The sequence below is a fragment of the Necator americanus genome, chromosome II (genome assembly GCF_031761385.1).
Source record: "Necator americanus strain Aroian chromosome II, whole genome shotgun sequence".
NCBI lineage: Eukaryota > Metazoa > Nematoda > Chromadorea > Rhabditida > Ancylostomatidae > Necator > Necator americanus.
In genome coordinates, this window is record NC_087372.1 from 22,862,111 (window position 1) to 22,885,930 (window position 23,820).

Sequence of the window (23,820 nt, forward strand, 5' to 3'; positions counted from 1 at the left end):
CGACGAACACGTAACACGGGTTAAACTGTAAAGTGCTGCTAATGCTCTGATGCTCCGCTCAGTTCCTCCTTCCGAGCTTGGGGCTCAGGTCTTTTTTATGTCCACTTTAGGTCCACATAAACATAGCTGGTGCATCCGGATACGTTCGTTCCGTTGAGCGTAAATGTCCATTTGAGGACCATCCGTTTCGCATGAATATCGTCTTTTTCAGATTCAACTGAAGACCGATGCATCCACATGTTTCGTCAAACTCGCCCAGCATTTGTTCTACTTGGCTGATGTTAAATGTTATAAGAGCGATGTCATCAGCGAAGTGCAAATGGAATAACTACCGACAATCAACTTCCACTCCCATGTCGCCCTGATCCGGCCTTTTCATTGCGTTCTCGTAAGTGATGGTAGATTTATGTTAGATTTATGTTTGTTTTTCTCGTAAGTCATGGTAGATATTTTGTATGAGATGGTATCACCCTCCTTGTTTCCTCTCTTAGGTCGATGGTGATATTTTTGTACAATGGAGATTCATTAAGTTATTGTACAACTCGAAGTACCTTTATGAACCGATTAGTGAAGACCTGTTTATCCAAGACTCTCATGACCGCTTCCGTCTCAATTGAGTCGACGGTCTTCTTTGAGTCAATTTACAGTTCAAGAAGAAGCACTATCCAAGTTGTACTATCATCATGCCTCGACGAGTTTCGAAACAATCCGAGTTTGGTCAGTCGTGCTGAATTCTTTTCGAAACTCTGCTTGCTCACATAGCTGTCCTTTGTGTAATGCTTTTCCGGTCCCATCGAGGATCGCTGTTGTAAATATCCTTCAAACGGCGGAAAGAGAGGAGTTTGGACGATAGTTGCCGATCTCATGTAGATCTCACTTCTATCTCACTCAAAACATGATTCCGTTGCTCTTCCACTGATTACGAACCTTGCTTTCCGAGAGATAACGCGTAAAGAGCCTCGTCAGAGTGTTGATATGGGAATTTTATATGTCAAACTTTATCCTGGTAGGACTTAGAATCTCTACCGAGATGAAAACATGTCGTACTTTGGACACGAGAACTTCGGGGTGTCATCTCCATTTTCCCTTGGTTGGTAAGAAGGTAAGTGAATAAAGTTCTGGGAAAAGCCAGAGGAGAAGTCGTGGACGATTTTGTCCGTTCCCCTTCTCAGTGAGTTGGATGTTCCATTTGCGTTCTGGCGATCACCTTTTCCAATGCGATTGGTAGAGACTCGATAGGCACAGCGAATGTCCTTTTCCCGTCTCTGCAGCATCCCACTAATGCAGCCTTTTCTTTTTATATTTTTTTATAGTCTCTCTGTAAATATTTGCCAGCGTGAGTTCATGGGCGCCTGCGGCTCGCTGTCCACGCTGGCGTATTGGCTCAAAGGATTTCTAAAGAGAGGCATCTTGATGAGTTCAAAACTCCCATATTTTCTTATGGGTGAAAGTGTTGTAGGAGCCAATCTAGTTCCTCATCGATGTTGTTTACTGTGGTACCGTCCCCAAAACGAAGTGTACCCAGCTAATGATAGTGGTGAAACTTCACTCAGTAAAGTTTCCAGCTTCTTCACTTTTACGTGTGATGAAAAATGTTCCTTGAAAGAGACAATGGTTCGATCCTACGCAGGACTTTGCTACAACGACATCCGTCAACCATAATTTTCTGTTGACATATCTGGTCTATTTTATTGGGAAACTCCTCCTCATGTCCGTTCCACCGTAGGCCGCTGGCTCCAATGTGAAGTTCTTCAGGTTTTCTTCTCGAGTTAATTTTGACGCTGAAATCACCAACACCTTGTAGAAAATGACCTCGTAGAAGGCACGATCATCTCTGTAGACGTTTTCTAGGTTTTCTATAGGAAGCTACTACTTTTTCGTAGGTTAATGTTTGAGCATGAGCGACATAAGTATTCAAAGTTGGAGTCAAACCACATCTTTTCGTCCGCAGACGTCAGATTCGAATCGTAAGTTATTAAGGAGTTGATATGCATTGCCATACTCGTGTTGACGAACCTCTTTTGCGACGTTTAGTGTATAGACCAATTAATGACTTACTTGATTCAAACTTCGGGGGGATTTCGCAGCCTAAAGCGGCCACTGGAATCTCCGGTAGAGTATGTCGCCCTCACACATATTCGGAGCTCGCATAGAATCTATTACACATATCCAAAGCTATTTCATAATCTGTGGAACGTTGCGTGTTGATTCCACTGCCTACCAATGCGAATTACCCTCAAATATTTTTTGAGACCACCTTCGTCGAAGACATTCTTTTGCGACCAAGAGGCCTTTTTCAGTTTGAGACTGGGAACAACCTCAAGACTACTTGGTCAAAGCCATTACATTGTCTCCTCAAACCGTGATCAAAGGAGCGAAGGAGGTTTTCTGTAACTACTTCATAAGCCCAGGCAAGACGTTGATGTTCTCCTTTTCTTCTATAAAGATCTTCTTTAAAGCACACCATTCCCCCAAAAGTATTCTAACAATTTTCTCTCTTTCCTTATAGCGTCTTTCTTTCCTTATAGTTAAACTTTTCCACCACCGTCAAAAGTCTTGCCCTAATTTCCGGTCCGCTCAAATATATATATATATATATATATATATATATAGCGAAATTTCAGAATATTCCAGAATAGAATTCAGAGAATAGAGTTCAGAGACGTGAAAGCATAACATATCAAATCCGTGTGTGAGTTCTGTTATTTGGGCTGCATTCTGAAAGACTATTGCAGATTTATGAGAGAGAGATATTTAGCAGAGATGCGCCAAATCCAATTCGGCATTCAACTCATTGGCAAAGTGTATGTGGTCGACCCCCATCGTCGACGAATTTAAGCTGTGAGTCTACCTATCCGCAATTCGCCCCATCATGATGTATGGATCGGAGACTTGGGCAGCACCATCAACGGTTATGGAGAGGCTTGACTGCACGGAACAAAAGCTGCTTAGACGGCGTCTACATTCTATCCGTAGTTCGCCCATCCGTAGAGAGAAAGTCGCTTAGACTGTTAGACTACCTCAATGGTGTGACTTAAAGGCATCACCCCACAAATCTGAGGTGGTGCAGATTTCAGCTGGAGTATTCGTATACAGGATGGGAGACTACGGAGAGAGGGGTGATTCCGTCCATTTCTTCGTAATTGCCGAAAAAAACGGCCCGGAAGATGCGGCTTCATTCGTTTTGGCGCACCATTTTGTACAAGAGGTTCGATTGGAGCGCGGCAGTCTTGTGCGGCGCCGCATCTTCCGGACCGTTTTTTACGGCAATTAGCAAGAAATGGACCGAATCACCTCCCTCTCCGTAGTCTCCCATCCCGTATACGAATGCTCCACCTGAAATCTGCGCCACCTCAGATTCGTGAGGCGATGCCTTTAATGAAGATCTTTATGCGGACGTAGATAAGATGTAACAGCGGATGACACGTGAAGAACATCGACATTCTGCTTTGCCTTCTGAAGTAGTCACAGAAAAGACTTTCGCTTCTTGGATCACATTATAAGGAAACAGTATGATTGCTTTGTCCAAGTAGTCTTGAGGGTGTTCCCAGACTCAAATTGGAAAAAAAGCCTCCTGGTGGTAAAAGAAACTCTCCGACGAAAGTGATTTGAAAAATATTTGAGGATAATTCGCGCTGGTAGGCAGTTCAATCAAGACGTACCTTTCCGCAGATTATGGAGTAGCTACGAGTTTGCAGTTATGGAGTAGCTAGTTTAATAGTTTGCAATGACACTTGCGGGTTTCTGTATTGAGATCACAGTGATGTTGAATACGTCCGTTTTGACCGGTGCATATGGAGAAAGCGATTGGGTGAATAGTCGTGTCTCGTTGAAAAAAAAATTCACTTCTATTTCCAAGTCAATTTCGGGACTCCAGTGAGGACATCTGATCACTTCACAAACTCGTTTGTTTATAGGTATTTGTGTGACTCTATAAAACGTGCAAGCTGGTTATGACATGAAAAAGCAGTCCACACAGCAGCTACTGAAGCATCCAGAGTACCCTGGATATTTTGCTGCCGATTTCAATTCTGGGATTGTCTCATTTGCACTGATCGTGTTACACATGTGTGTTGTGCAGGAGCCAGCTCGAGCACATCGCTTCACGTGATAGATGTGCATTCTTGTGAAGCCCTCAGTGACTTTGGCACATTTGAATTCCACAGGTTTTTTTTTTGACAAATTTGGCTGTGCTACTGTCTTATTTCCGTGAAAAATTTCAATGCATAGCTCTGACTGTAGCTTGTTGAAGTGTAACTCTCTGTTGTATTCATAATGGCAATGAGTTTTTCCATTGCAGACTATCGTGTCGCAGGTAACCATGCCGGCATCCCCATGCGCTTGTACTTACTGCGCAAATTACGGAACAAATTAGAACTGCTGATGAGCCAGGAAGAGGAGCTAGTTCGAAAGTGTTCGCTGGAATCGCTGAACAACTTGGCTGACCACACTTTCGCCCATTAACCATTGATCGTTCTTGGCTTTTCCGACTAGCTTGGATGGTGCACAAATAAGGATGACCGACATCATCGATCGTTATCATGTAAACCAACACTGCCCTTGTATGAATGGCAACAGCTGGCCAACAGTGTGGATTTCCTAAGTCACCCTTTGTTATGAGATAATGGTGGTCACAAAAGTGAGGCCTTTCGCACGTTATTGATGGCTCTGGAGTGCTATTATATTGCAAACTACGTAAATGCACCTCAACCTTGTCATTGGTTGGAGAAACTGGAAGAGGAAAACTCTGATTTTTGTTGTAATCTCAGAAAATCTTGCATTCATTATTGATATGAAGTTCGAAAGGCTGGCCTAATGGTATTATTCTAACCACACCTTCTTTGCATAAGATATTTGGTGTTAGTGCTTTTGTAGCTATGCTTGGAGATATCAGGCAAAGGAATGATAACATCATCACAACATTTGAGATTATAGAAATAGAGATCTGTGTGTTACCCAATTCTTTTTCGAGCACCTTTATGACATGCTCGCGTTTTTGATGCGCGGGTCAAGATCTGCCTTTTGTTGTTTGTTGAAGAAAGTTCCTCACAGACTGTATTATCGTTGTTCCAAGCTTTTGCGGAACTTCGTATTTCTAGAGGAAAAAATTTATTGAGCGGACGTTGGATGATGGATGACGTTAGATTCTATAATTTGGCATATGGATTCTTGCTGACCTTATTAGGCCATCAGCAGAGGTCCTCCAGTACTTTGCCATACGGCCTATTTCCTCTAGGTACCAGATCTTGCTCGACTGGTACTATCTCTCCGAGTTCTGGATGTGTTCCTTTCAGATGTCTTCATTGTTTGTAATTCATTTTCTCATTTTCTCGAAGATAGATCGAGTATTGAGACTTCCAAGATTTCCAAAACTTCTCTGCAATCGTTTCGGAAAAACGAATTGCTCCAGCGCTCGTTTTTCGGTTCGTATAAGCGTTGGATCATATTCTGAATCTGTTTGATCATGCCATGCACTTTCATTTGGGATAGAACACTTGATGTTTCCTTGCAAGAAATCAATGTGGCCAAGCGAGAGTTTTGTGATGTCATCAGTATCACATTTTGTAAGCGGTCTGGTGTTGAGAATTGCTTCAATTCTTGTCAGCACCGTAAACATCTCAGGGGTGCTTAACTTCCTTCGTCCTATTGACTTGTATAGAGCCTTTTTTACTGATCCTACTAGTATTTCCCATGCGCCTCCCATCATGGTGACGCTGGAGGATTAAAGATCCAATTTATTCGTTCGTTTGCTTAGTAGGTCACAAGAGAGATACCTGTGTTATCATCTTTTTTGAATATTGCTTCTGTGATGCGCTCACCGTTTTCAAAATTTGAGTCACAATCACAGCACATAATTTTTGGCACACCTCTACGTGACACAAAGCGTGTGAAACTTTCCAAGAATGCTCCTGTTGATAAGTTTTCAGCAGCTTCGAGGTGTGGTGATGTGGTGTCGTTAGGCACGTGTATAAGCACACACACATTTTTCTTGGGTTTTTGAAGTGAATGGCCCATGAAGTCACACCCATGTTTTGAAACGGTTTTGAGACTCGAAAAGGACTCGATCTCTTGGGAGCAGTGGGATTATTGGAGCACCAAGGGGAATCCGCTTCTGTGATTGTATCGATGGACCTTAACGGCCATGTGCTTGAGTTTTGTTCTAACCAGCGTGTTCCTTTCATCCAGTCATAGCTATTGATTTGTTGAGTTGTAAGACCACGTGTGCCAGCAGGATTGTGTGAAGTATCAACGTTAGTCCCGCAAGTTGTTTATTCTTTCGCGTTGATTTGCAACGAATATGGGTAGTTTTTTTTTTGCTGATTTCAACCACCACAGAGCTATTTCACTATCTGAGACAATAGAAATTTGTCCGATATGTCCACACATATTGGATATTACTGAATTGCCAAGGTGTATTGCCATGAGTATAATCACTAGTTCTAGCCCTGGAATAGTTTGATGAAAGTTTTGTTTTTCAAGTGATTGACGTAGAGACAGTGCCGATAAAAGTACACTGAAGATATGCACATGTTGCAATCGCCACATTACTAGCGTCGGCGAATTACCCACAGGCACATTTTGCTACACTGTTGAGAGATGGATCTGGGAACGGGGGTTACTGCGTTATTGACATCTTTGCAAAGTTTGTTCCATCTTTCACAGATCGGTTGATCAAGGGCATCTCTCCATTCTAGATCTTTGTATTCAAGCACTTCTCTCATCATTGCTTTAAAATTGACAAGTAGAGGTCCAGCGAGTCCGATAGGATCATAGACCGAGTTTATTTGACTCACGATTTCCTTTTTTGTCAGTTGACTGACTGGTCGGAAATGTGTCGTAACTTTGAAATTATCTTGGATTGCATTGTAGTCGACACCCGGAAATTTTAGAGGACCATTTTCCTGTCTATCAGAAATCGGTATTTGAGAGTTAACCTCATTTGAATTTGATATGCTTTCCCTCTTTTCTTTCCGACTTTCGCGAATAGCATCATGGATTCTCGATACTTTTGTAGAGCTTCCTCTACAGTGTCGGAAGTCATCATGGATATTAACAATGTATAGGTTTTTGGCAATTTTAGCGACAAGATCGCTTTGCGGTTTTGGCTGTTCAGAATGACGTCAAGCAATTCTTGAGAATGCTTGGAGATGTTACTCCGAAAGGGAGTCTTTTGAACCTTAAGTGTACCAGGTTACCTCTGGTTGGTGGAAGAAGGTTCATGTTTTTCAGCCAAATCAATTATCATTCTAAAAAGTACAGACGGTAAATGAAAAAGACTAGATTAACGAAACTCGTAACAAATATCGCAGCTGGTAATGATAGGATATATATAAATAGCGGCACTTATCCTCAGTGAGATTCATATGCTTACAGTAATCATAGAAGGATGAAACAAATAGTAGTATTAATCGATGGTGTTTGATGAAGATTTCGGGTCTGTCTCAGTACAATACTCGGGTGAAGGATCATTGTCAAAATCATTATTATTCACAGGGATTGTCATTTTTAACACATCCTGCGCTTCGTCAATAGCTTCCCGTGTATCCTCTTGAAAAAGCTCGGTGACACTTGATCGTTTAACGCTAATTCCAACCGCATCCAGCACCTCGGAAAGTTTTCTGGAGTAGTCAAGATGGCCTTTCACCTGGAATTGATCGTGCACTTTGTATCGTGTTCGTGTTATATGTTGAAACTAGTGACGTACTATATGGCTGAGATTGTAGTTGAGTATCTTTTTGTTATTCTTGTTATCTACAGGACCAGTTCCAGCTATGGTGAACTGCACACTCATTGTACGATACAAAAATCTGAAAACTGCGAGAAATTGTCAAAAATTGTTCAAGTGTGGCTGTACTGTATTCTGTTTGAACACTGTCTATCATTTATCTACCAACTCCGATGCACTGCATTTACGATCGATACTTGACAGATAAGTCACTATTAACTGAGGTAATTTTCTCTGTTAAAAAAAACTGGTTTTTTTTTTAACGGAGAAAATTTTTGCTGCACCCGCGTTACCTTAAAAGAGTCTCACCTCAAGAGCCAGTCCGTCTCACAGTAACCGTTAATAACTCGACCTCCTACAACTGTACATATTTGAGCCCATTGTCGTGGAGAAGCAGAGACTGGTGCTCCCAAAAGGATAACATCTTCTATTATCCCTCAAGTAATAAATGGAATATTTGATATAAAATAAGCGATTTCTAAGCAATAAATACCTGATGACTCTGATCTTTTACTCATAGCTAAAAGGCAATGATAGATGACTCTTGCACCAAGCGAGAAACCAACTAATGATATAGGTCGCTTACCGTGTGAGCGACTAAGAAGAACCTCTGCCAGATGCTCTCCTACCTAAATAGAACATTTGATGCATACTGATACTTCTTTTTTTATTTTTTAGTAACGATTGATTTTTTAATTATGATTTTTAGTAACAAGATATTAACCTCAGCAGCTCTTGCTATGCACACATTCCATGGATTGTCCAGCACAGAAGCACAGGAGAGAATTGCTACTGGCCAAGCAACGGCTGCGACAAGACCTCAAATTACGTAATTTTTGCTTAATTCTGGGAGTATTTGTGTTCTCCGAGGTACCATGGAAAATTTCCAGCAACGACAATGAACAAAATACCAGAAGCTAGAAACAAAACAGATGCTTCAGGAGAGGGTCAAGCCGCTAGAATTTGTTGAAAGACGGGTTCTTGAATGTACACCTATGAGCAATCACGGTGGTGGCAGAAGAAGACTTGTATGAATAGCAACACAGCTTCCTTTTGATTTTGGATCATAGTATGCAAATCGGGTTCGTGTTGCAGACGAAAGGAAACTTAAGAGGAAAGAGAGATTACACATTATGAAAAGAACGGCTCACAACGCCTCTCGTCTATCTGCACCATTAAAGGCATCACTCCACGAATCTGAGGTGGTACGGATTTCAGGTGGAGTATTCGTATACGGGATAGTAGATTATGGAGAAAGGGGTGGTTTCATCATTTCTTCCTAATTGCCGTAAAAAGACGGCCCGGAAGATACGGCTTCGGGCATTCTGGCACACTTTTCTACAAGGAGTTCGACTGGAGCGCGCTAGCCTTGTGCACGCGCCGCATCTTCCGGGCCGTTTTTTACGGCAATTAGCAAGAAATGGACGGAATCACCCAACTCTCCATAATCTACGATCGCGTATACGCATACTCCACCTGAAATCCGTACCAGCTCAGATTCGTGGGGTGATGCCTTTAAAATCACAAAAAAAAAAATCCGAAACAGAAACATGATGAGTAGCGCGGAGCCCTGAATGGCTCGAATCAAATGAGAATGTTTAAAGGTAAGAGAGGGCAAAGTCCTTCTGCCTATCCAGCTTAATGACGACCGCAAAAGAATCTTACAGTTTTTTTTCCGGAAAGATCATCGAAACAGTTCGGTCAGAGGGAAAATTGCGCAAGGTAATAGGCAATTCACCGACGATAGAAGAAGAAAACGAAGTTTGAGACCAACAAAGTGGTTTAAAAAATTTGCGAGAAGAAAGTTCTGCTAAGAGAAAAAAACAGTTCAACTTCTGGGACCAATAACGGTTTTTTGTAGATCACAATCAACAAGAAATAAAAGGATCCAAAATGAAAAATGATGAGTCTCTGCGTGGAAGAGGAAATCTAGACTTCACTTAGCAGAAATCACTTCCCGAGTGGCTCACGCAATTTCTGAAACGAGACGGCGTAAAAAACTTATGTCAAAAAATTTATGTCGTGGAGAAACGTTATAATGGCTTGATTTCAAAGGGAAATAACATCCTCTCAAACTGCTCGCTGATTACATTGCGTTGTTTCAGAGCTCTCCGTCATAATGCCACCACTGCACCCACGCTATCCATTAGCCGTGCCCTGCTCCAGAACCATAGAAAGTAAAAGCCGCAACGCATCATCTTCTTCGACAAAAAAGAAGCGTTCGAGCACAAGCTATCTTTTATGAGCCGCGACAAAAATTGCCTCGTAAGAATTCATCAACTGGATCTGAATACTCTATATCAACGAAAAAGAGTGAAACGCTGGAACTTCGGCGAGATTCGGATACCCATCAGTCTGCACTAATCGCCTCTATCCAGGCTTCACTTCTCTTGGTCGTCGTCATGTACGCTACCACAGAGAAATAAAAGAGTCTGAGCATTGTTCGAAGACAGGGAAAAGCAATAGTGGGTAAAGCAATCCATATCGACCTGCAAATGCGGCTCAACGGTTCAACATTGATAGGCCTCATAACACGTGCATAGCAGTTAATATAAAGAGCGATATTCCGTCGCCATCCACCGAAAGAGTTATTTACCCGAAAGTCCTATAATAGAGAGTATTCATGTTTGTGGTCCCCACCATTACCTCTACTTCGGTCGGATTTCCCTCACTGACCAATGTTCTCAAAATTTATAACGGCTTACCAAATCCGCAAGCAAGTTGGATTAAGCCGAATATCATGACAAACATTGATAAACATGTAGAAGAATGTAGAGTGTAGGGAATAGAAGAATGTGAGCTAATCTACAAGAAGCCATAACGATTATTACTACGTAGACTCCCCTGGTATATTACTGAATATACATAGTTCAGCACTACTAAAATGTGCAGTTACTCGCAGCTACGTTTAACAAAATCTGTTTGAATTCGAAACAAGTGAAGCTAGGTGCAGATAGTACGATTAGGCGCTTACAGAATGATTGATGGTGGCCAAACTAGAATTAAGAGTCGAACATAGACTTCTTGGAAGCGCAACAAAAAAATTTATGAGAGGTTTAGGCTAGATTGGTTTTGAAAGATCTTGCATAGGAACATGTACAAAGCTTCAGCCATTCAGTTTGACACCGATAGAAGACGGTGAGTTCTTTCTAAAGGGATCTTTTCTTTTGCAAAGAGGACAGCTAAAATTCAGAACGTCATCTGCAGCTCCCCCCCCCCACAAAAAAATCCAGGAGAATCACTCGTAACGTCAACAATGAATTTGGTGTAGCACGTAAATTCGTAGTGCACCTCAAAAGAAACTCCCAAACCAACTAGCTGAAGTCGTGTCGATTTTGTCTGTAGCGTTCCACTTCTCACCCTAGTTCAAACAAATCTGAAATCCGCCTCGAAGACATGCTCGTGAGGACATTACGGTACGACAGATCAGTCACATGTCGTGAGCACAACCGCATTTCCGTATTTCACATACAACAGGAACTAGGCGTCGCAAGAATGGCTGAGATAAGCAAGACAGGGTTTTGACTGCAGTTTCATGCACAGCAGTGATAACTACCTTCAGTATTAGAACGAACGGTTTACTTGGTGAATGATTAGGAGGACAAGGCTTTCTGGTTTGAAAAAGGTAGACATCAACGTTGAGCTAGCTTGCATCCATTTCAACTATGTGCAGACAAAAATGGCGTCAACGAACCAGAAAATTACTTGCACTTGCCTTTGCAGATTACTTCATCGAATGCAAAAAGAACTTGAGATGGAGGAGATTTTTGGTGAGGAAGAAGCCATAGCGAACGCTATGATTGTTTCGCCACCAACATCACTTTACATGACATCCCTTCTGAGTTTTCCCTGATTCTTTTTGGAACAAAGAAAAAAAGCAGTCATTATTTACACTGTTCTCTTGATCATTTTTTTTTTATTTTCAGATACGTAATGATACATATGGTGTTAGTTCCTGCATGACTTGCTTATAAAACTTTATTTTCTTCCTACAATAATTGCTGTTTCCAGTGTCTTCCTCACTACGTTCAATGATTTCTCTAGCATGATGTTCACCAAAATGTTTCGCTCAAGTTATTCCAATTGTATAACCTTTATCAGCATGGCCAATTCCGTAACTGCGTAGTAGAACTACGAATTTTTCCTTGTCATAACCGTACATGCAGCATATCAAAATTTTCGTATAGATAAATACAAGACCATCATTCCTCAAAAAGTTCACCAATTTATAAGTAACCAGTCTGAATGTCCGGCTAAAGCCTTCAGACTTTCTGTTGTGAAAGGACTTCAGACTTTCTGTTGTGTTCGCTTCGTTCCCCTTAAGTGATCAATGAAAATTTACAATAGTGGCATTTTCTGTGAAATTAGATTTGTATTTTCTAACAACGCTTTCTTTCTCTGTTTTATCACAAATTAAGGCGAAAGATTAGAGAGTTTTCCTTCCAAACGCGTCAGTTCTACATTTGGAGAATATTCAGCCATCAGCTTCAAGCACTCCTCGATACCAATATAATATAGATGCAATTTGAAAGCATTACTCGAAGTATGGGTGTGTTTCTCCTGATTTCTACCAACAGTCATCACAGAATGTGTTTTAACATAAAATCACGTAAACAACCTAATCGTACTGATAAAGATAAGATCCACATCAGATCATGTAAACTGCTGGGCACTATTAAAGCAGCCGTTTGTGCGGGTGTTTCCACTTTCTGGAGAAGGCATGCTACTAAAAAAACGGTAAAGGAAAACGTGCAACGCCATAGATATGCGGAGGAGTCGCAGAGGTGCAAAGGAGCAGTTGCCATGGATATGAAACGGTTGCAACGTCTAATTTACCTCTCGCGACGTCCACACGAAGTTATTACACACCGATCCGACGCCATAGGACCCGTCACACCCCATTTTATAGCTTTCAAGCGCCGGCGCACCAAGTCGACATCGGTGAACCCGTCGCACCCGCTTTTGCGGATTTCGTGACACACACCCGCACACACACACAATCATGATATTTGCATTCTCGAAAGCACATTTGATTTCAATGCGCTATTCATATCAGTTGGTGGATTGAGGGACACGTATACATCTCATTAAGAAGTGCAACACTTTTCGGCACCTCTTCGATGTCAGCAATATCTTGGAAGGATATCCAAGTGATTTATTTTAGCATACGACCATTCAGTTGTATTTTTAAAAAAGAATTTTCTAGTGATTTTCTACGTTCTACAATTAACTGTTATCGTTTGAATTCTTCTAGCAGACGCTGAGTTCTGCACATTCGATTGCTGCACCTTTCCAAGTGAGTCAAATATCACAGCAAAAGTTTGAAATGATCGATAATTAGACCAAAGATCCTATATCACGGCCAAATGTCACCATCTTTCATTTGAAGTCATTTGTAAGTGAATGAATAAGTTAGTAAAGAAATAAGAGAAACACCTGCTAAAGCGGTTTCCATGAGCGTTTGTTGAATGGCAACAGAGACCGCGAAACTCATAATGTAGTCCATTGCTTTCCCCAGTTCCATGAGATACTTGCTTTCATAACGTAATGTATACTGCTCACGAGCCAAGTTGAGATCTCTCCATTGATGTTCGAACGCTTCTTCGCAAGACTTAATGAGCACCAGTTACACAAGGTGATCTTCTTTGAAGTTAGTCATTGACCTGCTGTCGTGAAGATTATTGGATAAGATGGATTTTTCTTCTGCAGTTTGTGGCAAAATCAATGGGTTTGGCTTAACGAAATTTTAAAAAAGTGCACTTCACTTAAAACTAAAACGGAAATCCCCTTTGACAATTTCTTATTTCTTAGAAAACTTGTTATGTAGCAAAAACGGACTGCAGCAAAGCAGCAATTTCTCAAGGTTCTCTGCTATCAAACGCTAAATCTGCTTGTGGCATTAGTGAGTCGCTGAGAAAAGTCACAATGTTTTTTTTTTGCCTTAACTGTTTTTTTGATTATCAGTACCACACAGAACTTAGTCTGTAATATGTTCTCAACAAACACCTGCGGTTCTTATTCAGCGCCAGGCAAGCTTCATCTTTCACCATTGATTGAGATGTGAGCTCAGAGGGCAGCCTAAGAAAGTTTTCATCTTAATCCGATGGTTTTTTTGCGAATACGACAAGTTGCTCACGACAAGGCGCCGCTCTGGAACAGGAACAGAAACATTTTTCAACTGTGTTTTGACCAACATTTCCCTCGTAGACGGAACAAATGATCCGATGCCTCCGTTACTTTTACTGCTCTGTTGCACTCAAAAAGAATATGTCGGGAGTTTCCACCTTTTATGTGATACCGAGGCTCCCTAGGGTCACAAATAGCAAAAAAAAAGTAAAATGATTGAATCCCCAGAATTCAAGGTGTGTTCAGAAGGGAATCATTTTGAACAGCGAATAACAGAAGAGGAGCGAAACATCCCTTTTATTTTGCGAGAATCTTTCTCGAGTTTCGTGACATTATTCCAGATCATCACAAAAACGAATAAGGTAGAGATTTTTGCGACTTTATACATTTGATGCAAAATGTATGAAGGAACAGGAACCACATCCGCCAATAAAGCACAAAAAGGATAAAGTGTCTGGCGTTAATCAATCCGCTTGGGATGCGCCTCCACGTTCGCTTCAATTCAAAATCGTTTGAGGTTTACGAACGTGTAACTGGCCTATACAATGACTTGCAGGGGGTAGGCTGTGTCAAGCCGAACCTCCGCTCGATCGTGCAGGAAGCGGAACGTCTAACCGCTACACTACACCCGCCCTTATCGGAAGATAAATGACACTAAAATGCATGTTTCTTGTGCAAAAAAACAAATATTTTACCTCTGGGAATATCTTTATCAACAGAAAGGTGAACCTTTCCTTATTGACCCAAACGATGAAACGCCTTACTCTTAGGATTAATATTTGCTTTTACAAAAGGTTCCTTTTTGTTATAAAAGAGAGGAGAACAATTTCGCTCCAGCACTTGACATGAATACCGCAAGCCTACAATAATTTTTGCAAAGCCAAACTTTTAGCAAGATATATACTTATAGATATAGATACTTAAGTGTATATTTACAATTGGAAAGATTAGACTGTCTTTTCAGGACAACACGAGGATTTATATTTCACTGAAAAGCATGCTAACGAAAGCGCACTACAAAAACACAGGGGACCATGGAAATAAGTGATTCTAATAGGATCGATGAAACGCTATGAAGACGTAATAAGAAATAAAATAAAGGGGATCAACACAGTGCATCTCTGCACTTCCATATGCATTTGTCAGGTCTGAGAAAGCAGAGTTTTGACATTTCAGCTAAGCTCTCAATAAACATAGTAGGTGACTCAATTTACACTGAAAAAATTTCCACTTACTGTATCCTCCTCAATCCAACCAGATACCACGAGAGCGCAATGTAAGCTTTGACCTTCGGATAAAGTTTCTACTGCAAATTCCTCGATGGCTCCAACTCGCTTACTCATCTGTTAAATGATTTCTCATTATTGAAAGAAAGCTACTAAATTCTGTGTTCTGATGCTGATCAGCAACAATTTTGGCGATAAAATATGCTTGTCTACACTGCACTCGCATTTAGTTTTATTCGAACATTTTTTGTTCAATAAATGAGAAGCTTGCTTGCTTGCAGATAAAAATAGGAACGGAACGTTACTAGCTACCTTGTAATACTGTAATTGATAGGGATTTCACAGGTAGATAGGAGTAGAGGTGTTGTGTTGATGTGACGTGGTCACGCTCGTTCATGCCAGCAATCTTTCGGTAAAAGATAATAAGTCACATAGTAGGGGACATCGGTACAACCAAAGTGAAACCCAACGATGCAACGTACTACGAGTGGTAAAACGGCGAAAATCTGGGGTTTTGCACGTTGCAGGTTAGTTGCTGATTCCCTAGTTACATTAGTGTGTCGACGACTGGAATGATCGCCTTCTATCGCGTGACATGTTGCATCGTAGCGGGGACCGGTGCACCCAAAGGACGTTACTCACGCGTTTTTTTTTAGATTGCTAATCGGAATTGAGCGTGAACACACTTATAGCCGTGAAATACATCCGTATATTTGAAGAGATCCTAACATCTTCAGTTTCGCGACGAGCTACTTTTAAGAATTTGAACTTATCACGAAACGTTGACGTGAAGGTACATAAAGGCACGGTAGAGGAAAACCAGGGGAACGGTAAAGAGGGTCCAGCGGATTCTCCGCGAATGCCTCCGAGACCTTACGTGCCCAGTGGATATGCCGGCGGATACGTGAACATACCTCGAAGAGGTCACGTTCCAGTTGTTCATGAAGACGCAGACAACCGTCTTAGATATTCTTCTAGCCATAGAGATGCAGAAAACTGCGCAGCTACAAGGAAATATGCAAAGAAGAGTGGTATGAGCTGTCGAAATTACCGAGTAAGTCAAAGAATAATAGTGTTTGGTAGAAGTACATGGGATTTTGTATGGTGCTCTAATAAAGAAAAGGAGTGACTTTGTCTTTATATCACCTCCAGAAACTCTAGTAATCTTACCAAATTTGAACTCTTTCTCTTCCTATAAGTTCCAAGAAGTCAGAGATACAGAAGGTTCCTCTGTCCAGAAATAAATTAGGCTACAAAAAGCTTGGGAGTTACAGGATAACGATGATTTTTATGCACGTAATTTGAAGCTATTAGATACATCCTTATCTCATATTTCACGTGAGCATTTCTCTTGCTACTGCTACGATTACAAAATTGAGATCCTCACGTCACCAAATTGCAGTGAATGTGTCTGATTCTCCAAAACAATTTAGTAGATGAGTGAATTATATCTTAGCCGGTGATGCAGCGTATGATTAGCGGCAGGTAAGCAGAGTCAGCTATTTAGGTGCCAACGAAAGTGAATCTTTCTAGGACACGCACCATCGGTAATTGCTCTGACGAGGCATGACCGGGGTATGCTCGAAATTCCAACTTAACCCTCTTTACACACACCCGAAAACCAGCAGTGGGAAGTGTGAATACGAAAGTGCAAGTAAAAACTAGTAAACCAGTACATTACACGCCCATACACATGTATAGTAGGGTCAAAACGACATGAAGCACGTGCGCAATTGTGCACGCGGCTTCTGTCGAGGCGCTTCGGTGGAGCGTAGCGGCTGGGAGCATGGTGAAACCCTTGCTGGCACCACCCATCGCTGCAGTTTGCGACGGTCCCACCTCAGTTCCAGCTGCTGCCTCCACCGCGCCGTTACGAGCGCACACGCAAATGCATCGCAACTACACTCATGATTCATGTCGTTTTGACCCGACTATATTTCACCCCATCACTTTCATATATTAGTGAAACATCAATGCTATGTGCTCGAGAACTGCTCTTACGCGCGTTTATCGATGAAATTTGAGCAGATCGAGATCGAAGAGTTTAGCGTAGCACAACTTTGTTTTTATCGTACACACCACGACTTGTCACAATCCTCAACGATACACGTGGGTGATTCCGTCATTGACGCTGCTTCCAAATTCACTACTTACTATGACGGATCAAAAGGTGACTTAATTTGTCTATCAATCAATAGATGCAGCTGCACAAAAACTTGTCAATGACACCAGACGAGTGGCAAAAGGTGAGTTATGTTAGTAAATAGTAGTTAGTAAATGCAGTTGACGATATCGCGCTTATATCCGCAACCTCTCGCCAAATGTATTAGACCGCAGTCGACCGACACCTTCGTGCTGCTTACTTTGTAGCCGGCCAGTCCAGCTCCCGCAACCCCAAAAGTCGTTCCAAGGACTGCTGCACCGGCAGTCGTTGCCAAACCAGCTGCTCCAGAACCGATGATTACCCCTGCACCAGCAGCTACAAGAGGAGCAGCAAGTCCTCCTGTTAGACCTGAAGATTTAAGGAGCGATCTGATTAATTAGCTTATGGAGCTCCTAAAATAAGATGTGTACCAATAAGAACTCCGCCTACACCGCCAGCAGCTCCGACAAGTAGAAATCGCTTGATTTTCTTGTTTCTTTGCTTCTTTTCTCGGGCGAGCTTTGAGTGACTGAAAAAGCATTTCTTAGTGTACGATGAATCACTGACAAGAGTCACCAAGATTACATCACAACACTGAACAACTTACTCTTGCCGATTCTTTCTGAAATGTGGGCTTTGAAGATTCTGTCTCATAATTCGAGAGGGAATATTATAAGTTTGATATTTTATAAAAACTGATGTTGGTGCGGGGATCCGCTAGCAAAAATATAATGCTTACTTGGACTCCACGAAAACTTCGTTCACCAGTGTGGTAGCCAACGAATCCTCGAACTGTAGTAAATTCAATACATCCTATCATTAAGCATAACAAGCAGAAATCTATTGACTGAAATCTCTCCGTGGTCGTTAATTAAACAATAAATTCTCATGAAATGTGTAAAATTTGAAATGGAAAAGAAGATAAGACACCAACATCTTCGAATTCTTCCCATACTACGGACAACAATGTAGCAAGGTGCCTAAGCAGAACTCGGTACCTAGAGTCATAGTTCCCTGGAAGCGAAAGCATCTTAGAAACAATCTCAGAAAACAATTTTGGAAACATTTCTTTAAAATTTGAAAATTCTTCACCTGAATTTACGAATGCCACTAGAATACTGCTTAAAACCACTATAGATCCATTTTCACTGACAACACCGTCGTTCTTGATTGTTGTAATCAAGGCAGCTATGTCAGGTAAGCTTTCTTCGCCCTAAAATAAGCGGAGCAGCGTCATGCAAAGTGTATTCCTATTTAGAAGGAAGATTGAGAGACGTTCCTAAGGACGTGTGGTGTGAAACAGGCTGCTCGTAGTATAAAACAATTGGTGGTGAGGTCGGCACAGCAGGAACTGCGTCGAGTTCGAGCACTTCGCAGTAGACAGGAGAGTTTTGAGAGTGAGGTTTGATGACAGCAGTCTATGAGGAATGACAGCAGTCTAGTGAAGATCGTTTAATCAAAAAACTTCAAACTCGAAAACATTATAAAAGGGGACTTCAATATCGCGTACTAAGGAGCTGCAGTCCAATTGTGTAGATTTTAGGAGTGAAAAGAATAGTGGATGAGGATATGAGATTAAGGCAAATCGGCAGCGAGGTTTTTAGCTACAGTAAATCAACTGTAATTAAAAATTACTGGCAAGTTATTCAATCACTTGAGTCGGTGCAATTCTCTAACTTACGGCGGGCTTTTTAAAACTCCATCGCCAAAACTAAACGGACTCTGACTGTGCGTGTGTGTGTGTGTGTGTGTGTGTGTGTGTGTGTGCGTGCGTGTGTGTGTGTGTGTGTGTCGGAAATACTCCATAAACTCTACACCTGTGAGGTGCCGAACCATGGCCATACACCTTATAGGTGAGCACTCGGCCTTTTCACCATTGTCTAGAGCTACGATGTCATTTACGTTGGCTTTGATAAGGCAAGTTTGTTTCCTCACATGTTAGTGATGCTAAATAAACTTTTATGTGAATGTATACTTTCCAATTTGCTAACTATCATGCTGTATAACAACGGGCGTATTCTGTCACGTTTGTGCGTATGTATATGTGTGTCTCAGTCAAGAAATCCCAAAAAGAGGGAGACGGATACCATGGCGTCGGTTTGATGTGCTGGAGCTTCAACGCGGTAAAATTGGGTGAGACGGATCCCACGGTGTCGAATTCGTGCCCCGGAGCCAGGTAGCTGTGAAATGGGGTGGGGCGGGTCCCACGGGGCAGAATGGTGTGGCGGTGCCAGAAAGCTATAAAGTGGGGAGAGATGGGTTCCACTGTATCGGATTTGTGCGCGGGAGCCTCAAGGAGGTAAAACAGATTTCTACAGTCCCTTCGCATATCTATTTCCCAGCTTCTCTCCCTGCTGCTGCTAACATTTTTCTCCCTGATGCTGCTAACATCCTTTCTTCAAAAAGAGAAAACACACGTGTGAACGGCTGTTTAAATACAATACATAGTAGCCAACAGTTTACGCGATCTGACGTAGAACGTTATTTTTATCACTATGATAGTGATATTCACGTCATTTCATACTAGCACATCATTCTTTGCTGATAGCTGGGAACGTAGGAAACTCATACTTTGAATAATATTTCCAAATTGTGGAGATTTGAGAGAGACATAGATGTAAAATCAAGTTTGATTGCTGTAGAACTGACGTGCTTCGGGAAAACCAAAAAATTTTTTATCTTTTTTTTTATTTTTTGGAAAAAAAAAAAAAAAAGAAGGGGAGAGAGGAAAAAAAAAAAAAAAAATAATTTTACAAAAAATTTCGCTACTGTTATTTCTTATTAATCGTGAAGGCGAGCGAAACGAACATCAAAAAGGCATGACATCCGGCTTTAGCCGGACGTTCATTCTGGTATATATATATATATATATATATTCATTCATTCATTCATTCATTCATTCATTCATCCATCCAAACATTCAGAAAGCGCAATCAACTGGCCACTACATAAGCTGGATGCCTGTGTGTCCACTACTCGAGAAAACAATTTCTAAGTAATATGAATGAAGATACGATTGATTTGAAACGCGGTAAAGAAAACATAGGAGAAGGCTGTCGTAGTGGATTGTGGAATAATTCGTAGCTCTTTTTCCTACTTCTTTAGTTCTTTAACTTAGAACGTGCCACGTTCACGAGTGAACGGTCGAATATCAATGGGTCTCTAAGGGGCTATATCCACACCGTTTTTCAGGAACAAGGAGGAATTGAGCGAGGCCACACCTATACTCGTAACGTAGAACCCGTACTCCATATTTGCTCTCAGGGAACCATAGAATTTATGCGATTTCTGAGGAGCATTATCAGGAACTGAGTTGGCCTTTCCATACGCGCGATTCCAAACATGCTGAGTGGTTCCAGATCCGAAGGATAGTACGGATATGTTAAAGCGGTCATTCAGTGCACCTAGAGAGATGATTATACTTGAGAATGTGTTACAAAAGTTCCCCGCTATTCCGCAATCGTTTCCTTGAAAATTATAGAACCTAATCGCAAAAAAAAAACTCACCTCCAAATGCATTTTGATGGAACGGGTGACTTTTTCCGGTATTTCTAGGTGACTGGCAGTAATTTCAAAAGCTAATTTCGAAATAAATCTAAAAACTGCCTAGAAAAACTAAAGTAGTATCTGACAGCAACAGAATTTGGAGACACTTACATACTACTCGGTTCCGCATCGTCCCAGAAATCAAGCCGAAGCACACAGGCGGTCAGGTCGGCTAGGGCAAACCTTGTGGCCGGTTCTAACACGTTCACCGTTTTCAGTGTCGGCGGGCTAGACGACGTCTCTATAGGGCAAATCATACTGAAAGTTCTGCTTGTGATGCCTACGAAGGTGCATACCGCTGCGCAGACTGCTGCTAGAAGGAGTTCTTGGAGGAAACCCTTTACGTATTGCTGGAGAAGAAGAAGAAGTTCCTGGTGAGCCCGTTGAAGACATAATCTTGAATGAAATAACTTCTGTAATCAGAGAGACGATAATGAGGTTTGTGCGATAATAGCGTGTAGGAGATGATAGATGGGTGAAAGAGACTTGGAAAGATTGATACTAGGAGCAAGCAGCAACCATTGATATAATACGCAAGAAATGTTCACATATAATATTACAATCAGTCAGGCCCGGAGGAAAGCTTGAGCTAACAAGCGTCGCATAGTCGCAATCGTTGCTCAAGAATTATTTGGTATCCACTTGCCAAATTTGTCTCATTCAACATTTCACAGCACATAGTAAGGAACCGGTTGACAGCACGATTATTCCTCTAATCATTTTCGCCAGAGAAACCAACAAAAGAATCAGAGTTAAGGACAGACGAGAGAAACATAAGGGAAAACGCTAACGCTGCTATCCGCATCTTCGCTGAAGAGTGTCATTCTTAGACATATCATACCCATTCTGTTCGATCTTCAGCTAGAGCTCGTATACAATCTATCCATCTGTTGCTATTCCGTAATCTGCGAAACTTTACGTCTCAACTGAATTCCCTCTCAACGCCAAGTCTCTTCTACCACCTCCGTTCAGAACTTTCCTTTACGACTAGGAGATCTTTTCAGTTTGAGTCTGGGAGCACTTCAGGACAACTTGGACAAGGGAATCCTCTCATAAGGTAACCAAAGAAGCCGAAACGGTTTTCTGTGGTTACCTCAGAAGACCGGTCACTATCACATGTCACATGTCTTCTACAGTTCTTCGGTATGGCAAACCATCGGCGAAAAGTAGCCTAACAGCCGACTAATATAACTAGCTTAATTGACCAGTTGCACTTTTTCTTGTCAAAATTCGTCGTAAAGTCTTCCTGAACCTATGTCCAGAAGCAGAACAGCTAAAAAAATCGTCAAGAATTCGTTGTGACTTCTTATTGGTTGGAGGTTGACTGCAAAATATTTTCAAAGATCGCCTTATATAGGACCGATTCGTTGGAAATCAGCCCATCATCTGCATTACGGCAAAAATGACTGCTGCTAATTTGCTGACTCTTCTTTATTTCACTCTGATTACTATATGGCCGAAGCTTGCATCGGAGTCCAAGTAAGAATTTAACGAATGCTTTGTTGATAGATAATTGCTGTGGAAGGAGCGACCGTGCCCAAATTTACGAAGCAGGCGAATGCGGACGATGAGGATCTGGCCAGAACTTCGAATGCAGCAAGCCGCAGTGTTGTCGACCTGAAAGCCTGCACAAGGTCGGATACGTAACAAGGACTTTCTTCGAAACGGCGATCGAAAGAAGACCTTCCTGGCAAGCTGTCTCCTTGCCTATGAAGTTGGGCCCGCTAAGGAAATGGTGTAAGACGATAAAAAAGCATCGCCCATCAGACTCAGTAGCTTCGCGATGTCCTGGTTGATTACTACACCACTGACATAGCGCAAGTTGGGGGACTTAACACAGTAACAGTAACACAGTAGTCTAGGCAAATGAAACTGTATCATGCGTCGCAAGTGCAATATAAGGGCGCATCGTATGCAAGGACTGGCTCATTAGAGGTATTGAGGTTGGAACGGCGCTTGTTTTCGTGGAAGTTACAGATACTCACAGCTGTGCAAACTTCGATGCTACTATTCTGAAGTTTGAGCTATCAACAGATGTCATCGGCACCTACACGTGGAGAAGACAACAATCTCGGCGTTACATCTACAAGATGGTCAACCACTAAGCAGACTTCGTGGAACCGGCTAGGATAGTGCACACGCAGCACGTCGAAAGCACCTGATCTCACCTGAAGGCTGACATTCGCTTCCGCCACGGACTGAAGGGCGGCCTATTGGATGACCACTTCTATGAAGTCCTTCGGAAGTGAGAGTTCAATAGCGAGCATCTCCTCTACCAGCTCTGGAAGCAGATAGCCGCGAAGTGTCCTATTTCTTGAGGACTTTCATTACCCAACAGCCTGCACTCACTTAAAGGCATCACTCCACGAATCTGGGGTGGTGCGGGTTTCAGGTGGGTTATGCCTATACGGAGTCGTAGATTATGGAGAGAAGGGTGATTCCGTCTATTTCTTCCTAATTGCCGTTAAAAAAACGGCCCTGAAGATACGACTTCGAGCGTTCGGCGTGCTATTTTGTACAAGGAGTTCGATCGGGGCGCGCCAGCATTGTGCATGCGCCGCATGCACAAGGCTTCCGTCCATTTCTTCCTAATTGTCGTAAAAACGGCCCGGAAGAGCCCGAGAAAGCCGTTTTTTACGGCAATTAGGAAGAAATGGGCGGAATCACCCCGCTCTCCATCATCTACTATCCCGAATACGTATACTCCACCTGAAATCCATACCTCCTCAGATTCGTGGGGTGATTCCTTTAACCCAACGGGCCTCTTTAGGATCACATCCTTGTGAATACAAATCAATGAATAAAACTTGTTGCATACGAATATTCTTTATATTTGACGAGAAAATAATTGGTCAATTAGAGTATGCTAATTAACGTTAACTACCAAATCAACCAACGCTGTTTAGTGGCTCAGACCTCAAGAAACCTGTCCAATTAGCCATTGCGACCACTTCTTGGGTGGTCTCATTGGCGTCCCGCCTTCAATTCGCTCTTCTCCGACATACACGAGGGAAACCAATTAATTTGATATATATATATATATATATATGCAG

The 23,820-nt window shown here is 42.0% G+C and overlaps 3 protein-coding genes across 4 annotated transcripts; all 3 read right to left on the minus strand.

Annotated features, from left to right (window-relative positions):
• Positions 1-5,314: 5,314 nt before the first annotated feature.
• RB195_019086 (uncharacterized protein) lies at positions 5,315-5,707 on the minus strand (the record flags this gene model as incomplete). The annotated part of the gene is made up of 1 exon (XM_064186784.1): positions 5,315-5,707. The coding sequence occupies one exon, from the start codon at positions 5,705-5,707 to the stop codon at positions 5,315-5,317; it is 393 nt and encodes a 130-aa protein (XP_064042665.1).
• An 841-nt stretch (positions 5,708-6,548) lies between these two features.
• On the minus strand, positions 6,549-7,246 carry RB195_019087 (uncharacterized protein; the record flags this gene model as incomplete). Its single annotated transcript, XM_064186785.1, has 2 exons — positions 6,549-7,023; positions 7,197-7,246. The coding sequence occupies 2 exons, from the start codon at positions 7,244-7,246 to the stop codon at positions 6,549-6,551; spliced, it is 525 nt and encodes a 174-aa protein (XP_064042666.1).
• Positions 7,247-7,405: 159 nt separating this feature from the next.
• Positions 7,406-21,160, minus strand: RB195_019088 (uncharacterized protein; the record flags this gene model as incomplete). 2 transcript variants are annotated; one of them, XM_064186787.1, is made up of 16 exons in its annotated part: positions 7,406-7,645; positions 7,706-7,808; positions 8,036-8,162; positions 8,220-8,246; positions 8,313-8,355; positions 8,451-8,545; positions 13,163-13,337; positions 15,088-15,195; positions 17,442-17,590; positions 17,653-17,750; positions 17,961-18,013; positions 18,156-18,235; positions 18,314-18,434; positions 20,729-20,816; positions 20,879-21,008; positions 21,064-21,160. In XM_064186787.1, 16 exons carry the CDS (start codon positions 21,158-21,160, stop codon positions 7,406-7,408), a joined length of 1,734 nt encoding a protein of 577 aa, XP_064042667.1. The 2 variants fall into 2 exon arrangements, with proteins under 2 accessions (XP_064042667.1, XP_064042668.1); XM_064186786.1 differs by having other exon boundaries at positions 8,220-8,355.
• Between the last annotated feature and the right edge of the window lie 2,660 nt (positions 21,161-23,820).